Source organism: Columba livia, chromosome 17 (assembly GCF_036013475.1).
Source record: "Columba livia isolate bColLiv1 breed racing homer chromosome 17, bColLiv1.pat.W.v2, whole genome shotgun sequence".
Lineage (NCBI taxonomy): Eukaryota > Metazoa > Chordata > Aves > Columbiformes > Columbidae > Columba > Columba livia.
This window is the reverse complement of record NC_088618.1, coordinates 3,752,354-3,769,443: the sequence shown is the minus strand read 5'-3', so window position 1 is coordinate 3,769,443 and position 17,090 is coordinate 3,752,354. Positions and strand designations below refer to the sequence as shown.

General features: G+C 45.0%; 2 protein-coding genes across 3 annotated transcripts; both read left to right on the top strand.

Moving 5' to 3' along the window:
- The first annotated feature begins 2,085 nt into the window (after positions 1-2,085).
- TMED2 (transmembrane p24 trafficking protein 2) lies at positions 2,086-8,891 on the top strand. 2 transcript variants are annotated; one of them, XM_065033447.1, is made up of 5 exons: positions 2,086-2,348; positions 3,773-3,965; positions 4,385-4,405; positions 6,287-6,394; positions 7,388-8,891. In XM_065033447.1, exons 1-5 carry the CDS (start codon positions 2,169-2,171, stop codon positions 7,510-7,512), a joined length of 627 nt encoding a protein of 208 aa, XP_064889519.1. In that variant the 5' UTR covers positions 2,086-2,168; the 3' UTR covers positions 7,513-8,891. The 2 variants fall into 2 exon arrangements, with proteins under 2 accessions (XP_064889519.1, XP_064889520.1); XM_065033448.1 differs by lacking the exon at positions 4,385-4,405 and having other exon boundaries at positions 2,089-2,348.
- A 728-nt stretch (positions 8,892-9,619) lies between these two features.
- Positions 9,620-17,088, top strand: DDX55 (DEAD-box helicase 55). The gene is made up of 14 exons (XM_005498261.3): positions 9,620-9,774; positions 10,575-10,625; positions 10,710-10,796; positions 11,038-11,129; positions 11,237-11,299; positions 11,673-11,822; positions 12,285-12,474; positions 13,018-13,100; positions 13,470-13,601; positions 14,205-14,297; positions 14,897-15,011; positions 15,641-15,809; positions 16,186-16,478; positions 16,848-17,088. The coding sequence occupies exons 1-14, from the start codon at positions 9,667-9,669 to the stop codon at positions 17,013-17,015; spliced, it is 1,794 nt and encodes a 597-aa protein (XP_005498318.2). The 5' UTR covers positions 9,620-9,666; the 3' UTR covers positions 17,016-17,088.
- The last annotated feature ends 2 nt before the right edge of the window (positions 17,089-17,090 follow it).

Here is a 17,090-nt window from a genome sequence, read left to right as displayed (position 1 = left end):
GCCCCTCAGTTCCAGCAGGACAGGGAACTGCTGGAGAGAGTCCAGCGTAGGGCAACAAAGATGCTGAAGGGAGTGGAGCATCTCCCTTATGAAGAAAGGCTGAGGGAGCTGGGGCTCTTTAGTTTGGAGAAGAGGAGACTAAGGGGGGACCTCATTAATGTTTATAAATATATGAAGGGTGAGTGCCATGAGGATGGAGCCAGGCTCTTCTCGGTGGCCAACAATGATAGGACAAGGGGTAATGGGATCAAGCTGGAACACAAGAGGTTCCGCTTAAATTTGAGAAAAAACTTCTTCTCAGTGAGGGTAACAGACACTGGAACAGGCTGCCCAGGGGGGTTGTGGAGTCTCCTGCTCTGGAGACATTCAAAACCTGCCTGGACATGTTCCTGTGCGACCTCACCTGGGTGTTCCTGCTCCAGCAGGGGGATTGGACTAGATGATCTTTTGAGGTCCCTTCCAATCCCAAACATACTGTGATACTGTGATACTGTGATACTGTGAGGTTTGAACGATGTGAAATGCAACACTGTGACACTCAGGCAAACTTTTTCATCCAGTATTGTATGTAACATTCTGTCACAAACTAACAAAATTTCAGTCTTCCTCATGCAGGGCAGGGCGGCCAGGAAAGTAACAGAAGGGTCTCCAAACACCTGAGTTTGGTATTCCCTGCTTTATAGTAATAATCAATGACATACTGTGAAAACATATCTGCACATCTATCACAGCGCGGGATATTGCACAAAGTTCCAGCGGGAGCGTGAGGGTGAATAATGGCGTAGTCATCCTTTCCTGGCAAAGCCTGCTTGCCAAAGCACCAAAAGGAGAAGCGCTGAGCAGAACGTTTGGAAAACGCTCAGGGGAACGAAAGTGCCGTGAAACCATCGTTTTGTCCAAGTCAGAGATGAGAAAAGAGTTCATCCCACCAGGATTCAGTATTAAATGAGTTCCCGTTTGCTGTGTACAAATGCACGTAGAAGACGTAAGTAATAATGTAGAGAACGTGCTAGTGGCAAGAGTAAAAATACTTTGAGACAGATGAAAAAGCAGCCAAGCGGTTTATGCTACGGAAAGCAGTAGATTCAAGGTTGTCTTGATCCAAATTTATTGCAAAAAACGGCAGTTTTCAGTGATTTGGCAGGAGTTTCTCACCCAGTCACGTACGTGACCCACAGCTCCTCAGGCTGACGTTTCTCTTGCTGAGTTTCCCCTCCACACGACCCACACCCCGTTCAAACAGGCGGCTGGAGCGGGGTGAGCCCATTCGCTCCTGTAAATCCAGTATTTGCACTAGTATCTGTCACACAACTGAAAACAAACACAACGTCTGAGTGTCACCAGGAGTACAATAGCTGGTGCTTGCTCAGAAAACCCAAACGCATCAATGTTTCACTGGAAAGCCAGATTGTGCTTTAGTCCTTAAATCTCCTGTAGGTAGCTGAGTCATAAAAAGAGCCTTCCTTAAGCTCCAGCATGACCTGCATTTCTGACTGGAAGTTTTAACTGAAAATTAGCATTTAAACGTGGCCATGCAACACATAATTGTTTTACGCACGTGTTGAGTGATGCGCAAGCCTGCTGTGTATCGTGACTGGAGTTACTCGTGCACGGCGAGTAGCCCACAAGCTGGGCTTCCCCGTGACTTTCTCGATCGTCAGCTGCTCCCCAAATCCCCACCTTGCTGTGGCAGGTTTGGGTTTCCCGGGCTGCGGCAGCGGTTTGGGGACAGCGGGGACAGCGGTGACAGCCGCTCCCGCCCGAATCCCCTCAGGTGCTTCCCGCGCTCCCGCCCACGGTTGCCTGGCAACGCCTCCTCAGCCGCTCAGCCAATGCCGTTCCGCGCGCCGCGCTTTCTCACACGACAGCTCTCCCCGCCTCGTTCTGATTGGCTTCTCGCCGCCGCGGCTCCGCCCCTTCTCCGTGCTCATTGGTTTAACCTGCGTGTACGTCCCGCCCCCGCGCCGCGCAGCCCTTGCCTCAGGGTTCAGGCGGAGTCTTTCCGAACGGTCCCTTCACGGCCACCGTAGCACTGGCGGGACGTGGCAGTGGGGCTGTGTCGACCTATGAGCGGCGGCCCCGTGCCCCGGAAGGGGCGTGGCGGCAGCCGGAAGTCCCCCTCCCCTTTTCCTGCTGGCCCTCTCGGTGCCCGTCCCGCTGGCTCCGCCATGTCGCCGGTGCGGGCGGTGCTGGCCCTGTTGGCCGCGCTGGCGGCCCCGGCTGCCTCCTACTTCGTCAGCATCGACGCGCACGCCGAGGAGTGCTTCCTGGAGCGGGTGCCGTCCGGCACGAAGATGGGGCTCATTTTCGAGGTGGCGGAGGGGGGGTTCCTGGACATCGACGTGGAGGTGAGGCGGGGCGGGAGAGAGCGGGGCCCGGCCCTGTCCGCCGCCGCGGGGCTGCCCCGGGGCCCGGTCCTGAGCGCTCGGCCCCCGCCGCCGCGGGGAGGCCGTGGGGGTCGGGGCAGCGCCCGGAGGGGGCGGACGGCGGCCCGAGGGAGGTTCAGCCCGGCGGTGGAGCTTGGGACGGTCCCGCCTTGTCACGGGCCCCTGTGGGCGGGGGCGCCCGCGGTCCGGCGGGCACGGGGGCTTTGCCGGCTGGTCGGGCCTGGGCAGCGCGGAGGGGCCGGGGTGCCGCTCCCGGGGCTTCCGGTTCCTCAGGCTGCTCGGCGCTCCTGCTGCACAGGGCAGCGCTCCTGCTCTTGGAGCCGCTCTCTTGAGGTTTTCTCCGTTGTGCTGCTCGGTGCAGACTTGTCATAATAAACCGTTCGGTGGGAAGAAACGTGTTCCCGGTGAGGGTGGCAGAGCCTGGCCCAGGCTGCCCAGGGGGGTTGTGGAGTCTCCTTCTGTGCAGACATTCCAACCCGCCTGGACACCTTCCTGTGTAACCTCATCTGGGTGTTCCTGCTCCATGGGGGGATTGCACTGGATGAGCTTTCCAGGACCCTTCAACCCCTGACATTCTGGGATTCTGTGAATAGACAGGATTACTCATTAAAAAAACATGTTGCTTATTCTGGGAGCAGCGTGTGTCCCCATGAATCAGAAGATGTTGGCTTTAATCAGGCTGAATGCCCTCTTGAGAGTTGTAGGTAAGCTCTTCAATGAGATGTCAGATCCATAGGAGAATAATAAATAAGAACTTTCACCCTGGTAAAGAACAAATAATTGTTTGTTTGGCATAACTTGCCCATGAGGGAGTCATTGCTGAGAGTGAATATAGTTGTTTAAAAGATTGCCCATGGCTCTAATACAGGACAGAGTCAGGAAGCTGTGAAGTCCTGCTCAGATGTTTAAGCTCAGCTGAGGTTGGTGGCCAGAGGGACCAAAGCCTTAAAACCCGGTGGCTCTGACCCCTTAGTCCATTTGAAATGGAAACTGCAACAATACATGTGTGTCTAAACTAGCATTGATGTATGGGAGAATGTCTTTTTTTTCCCCTTTTATTTTCTTTCAAATATCAAAGATAAGGTTTCCCGTGCAGTTGTTAATTTGGGTAACAGCCAGTGCTATCGGCAGATTACTATTTACTTGTTCTTGAACGCTTCTTATCTTGGGTATGGAAATCTTGGCCAGTAAGAGAGACTTTTGTTTGGCTTTCTTTACCATTGAGTTTCTTTCTGTGCAGAAAAATGTGTCACTGCTTTGGAGTTGTGGGAGGGAAAGGTAGAACTGACTGGGTCACTTCAGAACACGCGTGCAGTGCTGTAGTGGTGTATTTGAAACCACCATATTTTAAATAAAATGTATGACCTTTTGTTTTCCTCATCCAGATTACAGGGCCTGATAATAAAGGAATTTATAAAGGCGATCGAGAGTCCAGCGGAAAATACACGTTTGCTGCCCACATGGATGGAACGTACAAGTTTTGCTTTAGCAACAGAATGTCCACCATGACTCCCAAGATAGTGATGTTCACTATTGATATCGGGGAAGCTCCGAAGGGGCAAGACATGGAGACAGAAGGTGAGGAGGACTCCTGGGAAGAAATTAGCTGGGGTTTGGGGGCTTTTCTTACGTGCAGGACTTCCGAGCTTGACCGGGATTCTCAGAAATGTTGTTTCTTCAGGCTGACTAGTCAGCTCTTCTCTTGCATAGCTAAAATGGATGTGGATGTTTCTAGAGCTCGTTACACAATTTAATGCAGAAATCACCAGGGAACCACTTGCCCATCTGCAGTAACTAATGCTTTCATCCTTTAGTCTTTTCATCAGTTTCATTCTCCAATTTCTAGTTTGCTCAGCACTATGTAGGCTACTACCTGCATTAGTTGAGCTCTTGGATAAATGTGCTAATATATAAATTTTCTCTTAGCCATGTAAATGACTGTTTTATCTGCAGCCTTTTGTCCTGTACCTGTGTTCATCTCTTACACTTTTCTCTAGGTGGTGGAGATACCTGGGATGGTATGTGTACTGCTTTTTGAAAGCTCATTAGCATCTTGTCCTTTGCATACGTTTATTCACTAACAGCTAACGTTTGCTTTTTCTCTGTAACGTCTGTTTGTAGCATGAGAATGTCTTTTTAATAAACTACATACAAGGTCTGATTCTGAGCAATGCTGAGCACCCGCGAGCTTTCAGCGAGAGGTTCATACACGTGGCAGCTCTTGGGATCAGGTCCTTGAACTGCCCCTGACAGTTGGTCTGCAGGTGGTTCTTTCTGGCTAACAGAAAACTTAATTAATCAGGAGTTTTAGGTGAAATTAAACTAAAACACCGAACATCCGGGAGCACTGGATGTTTTAGACTGTGTTTGCTTTTCGTCGCTACAGTGAGTGTTGAGTAATCCACAGCTTTGGAAGCAATAAGCTTCCTTTAGGTTATTAACTATCAGAAGTGTTACCAGAGGTAAAACCTCAGACTTGTCATTTGCTGTAAAAGAAAGAAATTAATGTTTTGGGTCACAATTTATCAAGCATTATTTAGAAATCACTAGCTGTAGCTAGAAGGGCAATAAAGTTTTGTTTTCTATTACTGTGCATCGAGTGCTTGATATCACTCGAAAAGCAAGAAGTTCCAACAGACTAAGTTAAATCACGAGTCCGAATATATCTGTTGTTAAGAATTTTAGTGCAGCTTTAAATTTTCAAGGCACTTTTCCTTGAGGGTCTTTTGAGTGGATTGAAACAATCCCAGCAACTGTAATTTCTTCTCTTACTGATAAAATACACTTATTGCAAAGACCAGTTGGCCATGAAAATAAGGGACTTATGGTATTAGAAAAGTGAGTGTGGTTTACACAACAATTTAGATTTTAATTGGAACTTGTATGAGAGTTGCTCTCTGGTCCTCTTTTTGACTGTTCCCCATAAGGTGTGTATTTTGAATAGCTTAATTTTCAGATTGTGATCTGAAATACTTAATTAATAAATAAAAATGTAATAAGGTAGCTTCAGAGTCAAGTATGTCCCTTCGATAGAGAATATGTTGGGTTTTATGGCTTTTTAAAAAGAGCTGATTGCCCAGCGCGTCTGTGGAACGAGATCCGAACTTCTTTTGGTGCTAGAAGACTTTGAAAATTACTTAATTTATACATTTATAAGTGGACAGTTCTTTGAGCATGAATGTGTTTCAAAGATCCTGCGATTGACAGTCAAATCACTAAATCCTGGATCTCTGATCCTTCCATTTGCTGAACTATCTCAAGCGAGTTTTCTCTTGTCGGTGGTTTGGTGTTTTCCTCCTCTGCTTTCACCACATGCCAGAACCTGAAGCCGGTTCCTGCCGGGCCCCTTTGGCATCGTGTCTGCTGCATTCTGTGCTTCAGCGGAACCGGAGGATCACAAGATGTGATGTGTTGCTTCAGAAAGTGATCTCGTTTTGCCAGCATCATGATCTTAAGCTAAATTCTCAGTCGTTCTATTTTTGCAAGCTTAACAACTAGGAAAAGCTGTAACGTTAAGATAATTTGCTTGGAATATATTGGCAAAATAGATACTAGTGTGTGGTATTGATCTCATGTGTTCTTACCTTCTGTTTTTCTGGAAAAGCGTGCCCATATTTGGAATAAGTGGTCTGTACTGACTCTAAATTGTGTGTCTTCTGCCTTCTAGTCGGATGTGGAGAAAGATGTTTTCCCACTTAGTAAATACCACAGAGACGTGTTGTGAGAAGTGGCGCTGTGAAAACTGAACGGTGCTGTAAGGATAGGAGGTTTTGAGCTGCACAGACTGCGTTTTACAGAACTTCTGCAACGGGAAATTATGTTTAACTGCTCATAAATTTTAACGCTTTGTTTTTTGAGTCAATGACGGACTTTCTGATGCTTCTGAAATTGTTCCGCAGCTCATCAGAACAGGCTAGAAGAGATGATTAACGAGTTAGCAGTGGCCATGACAGCTGTGAAGCATGAACAGGAGTACATGGAAGTTCGTGAAAGAATACATAGAGCAAGTACGTGTCTTTGACTTAACTGCCTCTCATCTCTCAAATGAGCTTACAAAATGTGATCTCAAGTACGAGTCCATGCAAGTTGTTCAAGGTTATTAAGAAATTAGAGCAAGTTCTGAAGGATTTGCCCATACAATGTAGTAGATGCTTGCAGTCTTCTTAAAATTGGCTCATCTCTCGTGTCATTAAGACTGTTATGCAAAATAATCTTTGCTTAATAGGTGTAAATTCTATAATTCTTTGAATGGCGTATTCATGAGGATACGGTAATGATATGATTCCCAGGGACAGACTTTGGTGGCTTCATCCTTGAAGCGGGTGTGGCTGAATAATTGAGCCAAAGTAGATTTAAAATATTAAGTTGAACTGCTGTTATTAGCAAGCAGAGAATACGGTGAACTGCTCCGTTGCAACCCGTGTTTTCTGAAATACAGTGTTAAAATATGGCTAAGGGTGCTCAGTGGTGCTGCAGGGGAAGCCCAGTGAGAACAAAGGGCAAATGTTTTTAATGTGAAAATGCAACATTAAAGTACTGGCCTCTCAACTGTTTGAACCTGTGGGTATCTCCAGTATTATGACTTTTGTTGCCAGGGGTCTGATGGAAGAAAATGCTGAATTTTTAGAACCAAAGATGATGAACCCTTTAGAGATTAGAAATTCCCCACTTGCATTGAGACCATAATATGCAACAGTTACCTGAGAAATCAAGGGGGTTCTGTTTGGCATTGGGAACTTCTGGCTGGCCTCTTTGGGGCTGGGCAGAATAGAGAATGAAACTGGGTCCAAAACTGAGGTGAGACCATCTGTTGCAGAAAACATCCCCCTTGAGCTCTCAGCTCTCGTCTCTCAGGCTGCAGAGTCCTCTGGGGCATTTGTAATGGTGTGAGAGAAATACCAGAGGTTTATATGCAATACTTCAGTTTCAATGACAAATTATGTTTTAAGTTTGTTTTAAATGCCTTGTTACTTACTGCATCTTATTTTTCCCCCCAACAGTTAATGACAACACGAACAGCAGAGTGGTTCTTTGGTCATTCTTTGAAGCTCTTGTATTAGTTGCCATGACACTGGGACAAATCTACTACCTGAAGAGGTTTTTTGAAGTCCGAAGGGTTGTTTAAGAGTACTTTTCTGGTCCCGGATTTCAGTTCACTGTCTACCAAACATCCTGGTCACAAAAAAAGTCATTTAGTTTCTGAACCCTCTTTACTGAACTGTAAAACTTATTGCTTCTGTTCCTTCCTAGTTAAAAAATGAATTGTTTTTATATCTCTTCTGTAGCGAAAGCTGTGCTGAAAACTTGTCACTTAATTGGCATCATTTTTTTCACTTAAATCTGCCTAGTCTGTGCGCTAAGCGAGGTCCAAGCAAGCTGCAAATGCTGTAATTCAGCTGTAGTAACAAGCGGTGTCGATGTCTTTTCTAACCTTTCTCCCTGTTTTCGTACTTGCGGTTCTATCTAGGGAAACGGTACAAGACCCCAACATGACTGTTGCGTTTTTGGCATCTTTAACCCTGCAGTAAGTGTTACGAAATCAAAATAATCCCTTCTTCACTTAAATAAACTGCCAAGGAGAAGCAATCGGAACTTTATTCTGATAACGAATAGGAGACAGCTGACAACTTCCCGTCTAGTACTCACGCCTAGTTGCTATTTAAAAGGAAATCCTCGGTAACTGTCCTGGTTACATCAACTTATTCCCAAAGTTATTTTAAATTAAATAACCTATGAAAATGTGTTTTCTCCTCTCATCACCGAATGTTTATCGTATGGTTTTTAGCCCTTTGGAGGTTTTATATGGAAGCTGGTTGTGTGCGGTGGCTTGGCGAGCAGTAGTTAACCCTTTGGTGGCTGCAGGGCCGAAGCTCAGCCTGTTGGCGCTGCTGCAGAATTCACGAGTGTTCAGGAAATCTGGGTTCCTGCTGCCAAAGGGTTAATGATTCTGGGGGTTTATTGCGATGCTATGCAGCCCTTGTATTTAAGTTAAGTGGCAGTCTCTGCCATTATCTGATCATAATTAGCATAATGCTAAATACTGGTGTGTTTTCTTTTTCAGGCACATGTAGGTTTGTTTTTGTATAAAGTTACTTTTCTCGGTATCTGATGATCGGTTTCAAAATTAAAGAAGCGTCTGATGTGGGTGCTGAGCCAGGATTATGTTGTGACTGATGTATATTAGTTGTAATCATTTTTGGGGGTGGGGTGGGCTCTTTTCCAGGGGGGAGCTTCTACAAGTAACACACAACAGTTTTGTACAATTAATTTAAAATTTGTTACAGGTTTTCATGTTCCAGGTAAAGTTTTTTCAACCTCGGGCGAACACTTGCAGCAGTTCTTCAGGAAGGTGGCTGTTACACCTTATTGCGACTGTTGTGTGCCAATATTTTTGTGTAAAAACACTTAAAATTGAATTCTAAGATGTACATTTAAAAATTGCTTGTGAATCTAAATATGACCCAGGTTCGATAAATAAACAAATTCTTTAAAAAAAAAAAAAAAGTAACATTGGTGTTTTGGGTTTTTTTTTTTTAGTTTGATACTTTAAGGAAGAACAAACAGTTCAACACAAAGCTGCTTTAACTTACCGAGTATTTCTTTGGATGTCTTGGATTCATCCAAAGGCCACCCCGCTTTGTGAGCAGGTAGAAGAAATCACAGGTAATCCATAGGATCATTCAGGTTGGAAAAGACCTTTAGGATCATCGAGTTTGACCATAAACTGAGCTCACCGCTAACCCGTGTCCTCAAGTGCCGCATCTACGGGCCTTTTTAACTTGTATCACTGAACCGTTTATGAAGACGCTTGAGAAGCCTCAGTGCCGCAGCAGTCTTTAAAAATTTAAACGGGTGAAAGGCACAATTAGCGGAGGATTATTGACGGGGTGAGGAGCTGCTTGTCCTGTCCGCTGTTAGAACACGATACTATAAGCGAGATAGAACCTCGCTTTTGGAATCTTTCCCCTTTTCTGATACATAATCCTAATCCTGCAGCTTTGCTCCTCACCTCCAGGTATCTGGGTGTCCCAGAGCTTCTGTACGACCTGCAGAACGTACTTCTTGCCATAAAAAAAGGTGAATTTTGCTGTACCAAAGCGGGCTGTTGGCTCTGGTGTTTCCTCACGGAGGAGCCGGCGGGGCCCGGGCCGGAACCGAAGCGCTGCGGCCAGTGTTTCCGCACGGCCGGTGTTTCCGCACGGCCGGTGTTTCCGCACGGCCGGTGTTTCCGCACGGCCGGGCGGGAGCGGAGCGCGGGGCGGGCCCGGCGCCGCCCAAGATGGAGGCGGTGACTGAGGGGAGCTGGGAGTCGCTGCCCGTGGCGCTGAGCCCGGGCGTGCTGCGGGCGCTGCGGGAGCTCGGCTTCGCCCGCATGACCCCGGTGCAGGTGAGGGGACGGTCCCCGCCGGGCCGGGCTGTCCGGGGGGTGGGGGTGGCAGGCGGGGCCGGAGAATGCATCGAATCCCGGGGTCAGTTCTGGGCCCCTCACGCCAAGAAATCCCTTGAGGTGCTGGAGCGAGTGGAGAGAAGGGAACGGAGCTGGTGAGGGGCTGGAGCACAAGTGTGATGGAGCGGCTGAGGGACCTGGGGGTTCAGCTGGAGAACAGGAGCTGAGGGGAGACCTTCTGATCTCTGAACTGCCTGAAAGGAGCTTGGAGCCAGGGGGGTCGGGCTCTGCTCCCCAGGAACAAGCGCCAGGAGCAGAGGAAACGGCCTCAAGTTGCGCCAGGGGAGGTTGAGGTTGGATGTGGGAACAATTTCTTCCCCAAAGGGCTGTGGGGCATTGGAACAGGCTGCCCAGGGCAGTGCTGGAGTCACCAGCCCTGGAGGGCTGGACAGACCAGAGATGAGGGTCTCAGGGACATGAGGCAGTGCTAGATGTAGGTTATGGTTTGACTTGATGATTTTAAGGGTCTCTTAGAACCAAACCGATTCTGTGACTCCAAGGAGGCTGTGGGTGCCTGGGCCAGCCCAGCTGCTCTGGCACCAGCTGTGGGGTCCGTGGGCCGGGGCGCTCGGGGCAGGCGGGGGGTTCACTAGAAGTCGCTGCCCGTGGCTTTCCTGTCATGGGCTCTGCTTGGGGCACATTACAGAAAGCTTGGATGTCCTTGGGGGGATTTAGGTGCTGTGTGGTTACTTGCACCATAGCCAGCTCAGCTGTTCATGTGATGTCTCTTTTTTTTTCAGTCTGCAACCATTCCACTCTTCATGAATAACAAAGATGTTGCTGCAGAAGCGGTGAGCACTCTGTCTTGGTCGAGTTCATCGCTTTTCTTGGTTTGTCTCTGGAGCAGAGGACTGACTCTGTTTCCCTTCTTACAGGTGACAGGCAGTGGGAAAACCTTAGCATTTGTGATTCCCATACTGGAAATTCTTCTCAGACGGGAAGAAAAATTGAAGAAAATGCAGGTAAGATTAAGTTCCTCAGCTCTGAGTATGGTTTTGTGATATGCCAATAAGATTTGACGACTTCAGGAAAAGTACCAATGTGGAAAATTGCATAAACCTAAAGTGACCGTGTGCTCTGCTCTTTGTTGTAGCAGTAACAAGAAACTTTAAAACTTGAAAATAAATGTTGGGGTGCTCTCTTTGCACTTAGATATAGCTTTTAATTTGACGTGATCAAACTTGTTTTGTTTTTCACGTGCAGGTTGGAGCTATAATTATCACACCAACAAGAGAATTAGCTATTCAAATTGATGAGGTGCTATCACATTTCACAAAACACTTCCCCAGGTTTAGGTGAGTGAACTTCAGGCTTGTCACGCCCGCAGTTCCTTTTCCTTTGGACTTCTGCCATTCGTAAACTAGCAAAGGATGACCTAAAGCTTTCTGGTTTATTGTTTTAGTCAGATTCTTTTAATTGGTGGTAGGAATCCCATGGAAGATGTTGAAAAGTTTAAAGAGCACGGGTGAGTTGTTAATAATTTTTGTCAATGCCTCGCAGTTGCGGTTTTCTTCTTGTTGTTGGGGTTTTCAGGTTGGGGCTTTGCTCCCGCTGGTGCTGCAGTTTGGTGGTGCTGCATGAGAATGTGAGGGTGTCTGTGGAAAGTGTCGACTCTTTTCCATGAGTGAGACAATAGGAAATGATCATACATGGAATTGGTACCATTTACATTGACATAGTGTCTGAAAGGCACTGAAATGTGAAAACAGTGAGAAGTGACAAACTGAAATAGTTTTACTGATGAACGCAGCTCTGTGCTGTGATAACAATGTTACAGCTCTCCTGGAGTCCTTACTTTGCCCAGTCACAAAACCACAGGGTGTTTTGTTCGCAAACAGCGGGAACATCATTGTAGCTACACCAGGCCGCTTGGAGGATCTGTTCAGAAGAAAAGCAGATGGGCTGGATCTGGCAAGTTGTGTGAAGTCTCTGGACGTGTTGGTGTTAGACGAAGCAGACAGACTTCTAGATATGGGCTTTGAAGCAAGGTAAGTAATAAATTCTAGTAATCCTTGGGAAGTTTTAAATGAGTTCATATAAGATTGATGTGCACGAGCGTGGCCGACAATGACCTCTAACATTAAATTTGTTCTGCTTTGTTTTTACCTCTCCTTGCTCTGTAGACTATGTAAAGCAATTGTTAAGAGGGGCAAAGAATCGGGAAAAGCAGATCCTTGATGAACAGAGAGTTTACAATTTCTTTAATGTGTATTAGCACATGTATTAGTGCTTGATTACATATAATTTATGCACTGGAATGGCTTAAAACACTTTAACAAATAACCTTTGATGTCCCTTTTCTCTTAAGATAATTAGCTTGATAGAAGATGCTGTATCCTTGGCACTCTGTAGTAAAAGCTACTTTGATTATAAACTCTTATTTCCAACGATTAAACTTCTTTCTGAGGGAAGTCTTAGGACGGTTATGTTTTATGTGTGCTTACTTGCAGTTTAAACACCATTCTGGACTTCTTGCCCAAGCAGAGGCGGACAGGTCTGTTCTCAGCGACTCAGACTCAAGAGGTGGAGAACCTGGTGCGAGCCGGTCTGCGCAATCCCGTCCGCATCTCGGTGAAGGAGAAGGGAGTGGCAGCGAGCAACGCACAGAAAACTCCCACGCGCCTGGAGAACTATTACATGGTGCGAACTGCTGCGTTTCTCATTCCCTCTCCTTTTTCCATGGTTCTGTCAATAAGTTTGTCAATCTCACCCAGTTAGGATCACGTTAATCGAGGAACCACAAGTCTCCAAGACTCTTGCAGGTTCTCCAAACATCGGCAACCAAGCCGAGGAGAAAGATCTGAATTAGCAGCCCTGTTGTTTCCTGCTCTGTGAGTTTTGTGTGGCTGCTTGGAGGAGCTGGAATCCCAAACTCGCTGCTGTGCTGCTCCTTGTCCTGCTCATAGCGAGGGGGGTTTGGGAGGAGACGCTGGGGATTTTAGAGAAGGACCTGAGGGATCCTTGAGATGCTGCTTCAGGAGAGAGATCGTGGCTGCGGGTGGGAAAACAGGGAGCTGAAGTATTTGTTTTTGAACTTAAGATCCATAACAGAGAAATATTCCACATTATAAACTGTGGTGCAAATGATTAAGGAATTACGTCCATATCAGTGCACAATGAATGGAGGAAACTTTGTATTAAATCCATTTCCTTACTTTTTTTTTTTCCTTTTACATTGTATAGATCTGCAAAGCAGATGAAAAATTTAATCAGTTGGTGCATTTTCTTCAACAGCACAAACAGGAAAAACATCTTGTCTTTTTCAGGTAATTCTCTGTGTGTTTCATTGTGAACACAGTATGGTGATTTATTACTGAAATTCCAAAACTGTGCCCTGTGTTGAGGAGGACACAACTATTTTAAAAGTGATTCATTTTAATAGATATCTTGTCAATTGGTCATTGCTTCCTTTCAGGATTCTGTTGAGCTTTATTAAGCAAAACATAAATTTTATATGCATTTTTAAAGTAAGGCATTATAGATGATTATATATTGATTATAAAAATGAGGTACATAATTAAAAAAACCCCAGTGCATATTTTTGAAAAGTCTCAGACCACTGTAACTTGACAGTCTAAACCAGATTAAAAGTGCAGCACAATCTTTGGCTTTTATATCTGTCTTTATCACAACAGCACGTGTGCCTGTGTGGAATACTATGGGAAGGCTTTGGAATCCTTCATTAAACAAGTGAAAATAATGAGCATTCACGGGAAAATGAAACACAAGCGCAACAAGATTTTTACTGAGTTTCGGAAGCTCCCAGGGTAAGAACATACGAATAGGCGGAAAGTGGCATCAGCAGGGACCTGGGAGTGGAAATCACCTTCTCCTGATCAATTGCCAGAGTGGAAACTCAGGATACTGTTTTGTTGCTATATGAACAAGAATAAAGCAACATGATGCTGTAACTTACCTGCAGAAAAGTGTTCTTCGTCAGCTTTGTGGGATAGGACTTGAGTTTTAGCATTTTATATTGCAGGAAAAATAATTACTAACAGAGTGGAAGAAGGACTGTTTGGAAGAGCATGCTGAGGCTGTCAGTCACTTAGGTCTTTTATTAAAACATTTATAGTGTTATGTTCAGCTGTGGATGCACTGGTGATTGAAAAATAGAATTTGTAATAGGAAATTGATTTTTCTTAGTGGCATGTTGGCTGTGATATAAATCACATTCCTTTTCATAATGTTGTGTAGAATTTTATTTGGTGAAAGCTGCAACTACCTTATAATATTTGGTCTCTTTTCAAAAAACAAATGTTATGAAACACTTTGTTCCTCGTTCTCCAGTGTAGATACACAGCTGGGGGGAGACTGGCTCATCTCAAGTGACAGTTTAATGAAAATATGCTTTTTCTTTTTCTTCCTAGTGGCATTTTAGTGTGCACTGATGTGATGGCTCGTGGCATAGACATTCCAGAGGTTCACTGGGTTTTGCAGTACGACCCACCGAGCAGCGCCAGGTACAACTTCAGATCTCAAGAATCTCTGCTTGTGGTCGTGTTAGCGTGCTGTTCAGAAATAAATTGGGAACACACAGCTGCAGAAAACACGTTTAATTGCTGCCTGGAAGTTAGTCTGAGTGAACACACGAAATAATGCGTGAACAAGGGAGATCAAAACGGTGTAATTTTTGTTGTAACCAGTGTGAATTGATGTGACTTTGTATGTGTGTAAGTCAAATGGGTGTTTGTTGTGTATTTGTGTGAAGAGGCTCTGGTGTAAGGCTTAGCGGGAGAATATCAAAGAAATAATGAGAGGTGAGAGCGGGGACAGAGCTCTTCTAAGAACAGTGCATTGAAAGTTCACATTAAAGGTGCTTTTCCCTGTATTTTAACTTCCATTGTCATAGCTCTCTCTGTAACTTGCTCAAGTGTCACCCCCAAACCAGATGCCCTTGCTTTAGCATACGGTCCTAACAATGGAGTGGGAATGCTACACACCCCTTGTATTGCATTTTACTGATTCCTGTTGGTTTAATTCAACGGTATACAATACTTCACATTTGCCATTCTAATACTTTAAAATCAAACCGAGCATCTCCTGTGTCGTGTTGTTTCAGTGCCTTTGTGCACCGGTGCGGTCGAACAGCGCGGATCGGCAATGTAGGCAGCGCGCTTGTGTTTTTGCTTCCCATGGAAGAATCTTACGTTAACTTTCTCTCAATCAACCAAAAGGTGAGTAGACTTTTTTCCACCCCAAAGCAGGAAAGGGCAAGGGGACAGGCTTACTGGTAGGAATTTGGGAATCAGAATTTGGAGGACTTAAGGTTGTGTGCATAAATAATGTTTTAGGAGAGGCACATGATTAAAAAAATATAAAGGTGCTTATTAATCACCAAATGCAACTGTTGGAATACAATTGCTCCTGGTGTTATCTACTGAGTTTGTAATAGGAATATGTGATGCACTGAGTAAGGAAAAGCTTTTCATTTCTAAGGATGTGTAGACTGAGTGTTTGCGGAAGGGCAGCGCTGGTTTACGCTCCTACCCCCAACCCTGCCAGCATTGGTTTATTTATTGGTTTATTTATTTTTATCTTGGATAATTTCCTGTGTCTGGCTGTGCGTTTATGGGATTAGTTGTATACGTTCTCTAGAGCCATGCTGATGAGAACACAGCTTGGTAAGGCATGAGATGAAGACGTTGTCTCTTGAGCCGCAGTGTGTGAACTGTTCTGCGGGGCCTGGATGGGGCTGAACGGTGAAACGGGAGCGTTGAAATGACGGAGCAGAAGGGGAAAGGCGCTCAAAGCTCACTCAAAATTAACTTTTCCTTTGGTTTTGTGTTTCTTTTCTGGTTGTCAGTGTCCCATGCAGGAGATGAAGCCCCAGACAAACGTGTCAGACCTCCTTCCCAAACTGAAGGCCATGGCCCTGGCTGACAGGGCCGTGTTTGAGAAGGGGATGAAAGCATTTGTGTCTTACGTCCAGGCTTATGCCAAACACGAATGTAATCTGATCTTCCGAATAAAAGGTAATTCCCGGCAGCAGCTGGTATCTTTTACTGTGATTTTTCAGAAGACAGTATTTAGTTTGGTAAAAAAACCTGGTGTGATTGTCCACAAGCTGTAACTATTGATTCCTCATCTCAGATTTACTTTCTGCAGCATCAGATTCTGACAAAACTCCTATGTTTTCCAATGAACTTGTTTCTCATTGTTTTCAAGGGAAAATATTTAACTAGCGAGTTGACCAAACTGACATAAGGATAAATAAAAGTGACTTAATATTGTTACTAGTATTAAGTATAGAATGCCAATGATACAATAAGGTTATTTTTCTGTGACTTGCTAAGTGAAATTAACTTTTTATCCAGCAGGAAACTGACTTTATCATCTTTATTTTAACAGATCTGGATTTTGCTAGCCTTGCCAAAGGCTTCGCACTGTTAAAAATGCCAAAGATGCCCGAACTAAGAGGAAAATGTTTTCCAGACTTTACTCCGGTCACTGTTAATACAGACTCCATTTCATTTAAGGATAAAAATAGAGAAAAACAGAGACAAAAGCAATTAGAACAACAAAGAAAAGAAAGAGAGGAAAATGGGGGCAAAAAGAAATTTGTAAAGAACAAAGCCTGGTCGAAGCAGAAAGCCAAAAGGGAGAAGAAGAAGAAAATAACAGCTAAAAGGAAACGTGAAGAGGTAAACTGTGCCCGTTCTATTAAACTGCACGTGATTTCTGCAGCAAATGGCAGAGCTGTGGGTTGGTGGGATTGACGACTGTAAATTAACTTTAGGACCTCGACAGGCAAAGCTTACAAAAATTATAGAGGAGCTTTTTAAAGGCAAACACTGAAACAGCTTGTCAGCTCTGATGTTAGTCAGTAGTGCTGCCGGCCTAGGAAACGTTTTGATTTCTCAGAGGTCATAATTCCCTGGGTAGAAATTGCCATTGTTTCCTGCTTGGATATTCTTGGCAAAATCAGAGTTGTAAATGTCTCTTGTGTTCAGCTGTGTAGCATGAAAACCTTTTGGGGTTGTGTTTAATTTGTTGGTTTTCAATGCCCGCAGGGCTCTGATATCGACGAGGAGGATATGGAAGAGCTGCTGAATGACACGAGACTCTTGAAACGATTAAAAAAAGGGAAAATTAGTGAAGAAGAGTTTGAGAAGAGACTAACAGGCAACCAGAGCAGACTTAAAGCAGAAACTGTTGCTGACTTAGAGCCTGAAGGTTGACAGTTATTCTAATGCCACTTTTACATTAAAATACTGCCTATTTCAATAAAACTGTATTTTTGTAACAAAATAATG

Bases quoted from the DNA above. Each gene is read 5' to 3' on its own strand.
- DDX55 (XM_005498261.3), top strand. From the start codon at position 9,667: ATGGAGGCGGTGACTGAGGGGAGCTGGGAGTCGCTGCCCGTGGCGCTG. The intron at 11,300-11,672 runs GTGAGTTGTTAA...GTTCGCAAACAG, and splicing joins GAAAAGTTTAAAGAGCACGG to CGGGAACATCATTGTAGCTA. The intron at 16,479-16,847 runs GTAAACTGTGCC...CAATGCCCGCAG, and splicing joins CTAAAAGGAAACGTGAAGAG to GGCTCTGATATCGACGAGGA.
- TMED2 (XM_065033447.1), top strand. From the start codon at position 2,169: ATGTCGCCGGTGCGGGCGGTGCTGGCCCTGTTGGCCGCGCTGGCGGCC. The intron at 2,349-3,772 runs GTGAGGCGGGGC...TTCCTCATCCAG, and splicing joins TCCTGGACATCGACGTGGAG to ATTACAGGGCCTGATAATAA. The intron at 6,395-7,387 runs GTACGTGTCTTT...TCCCCCCAACAG, and splicing joins TGAAAGAATACATAGAGCAA to TTAATGACAACACGAACAGC.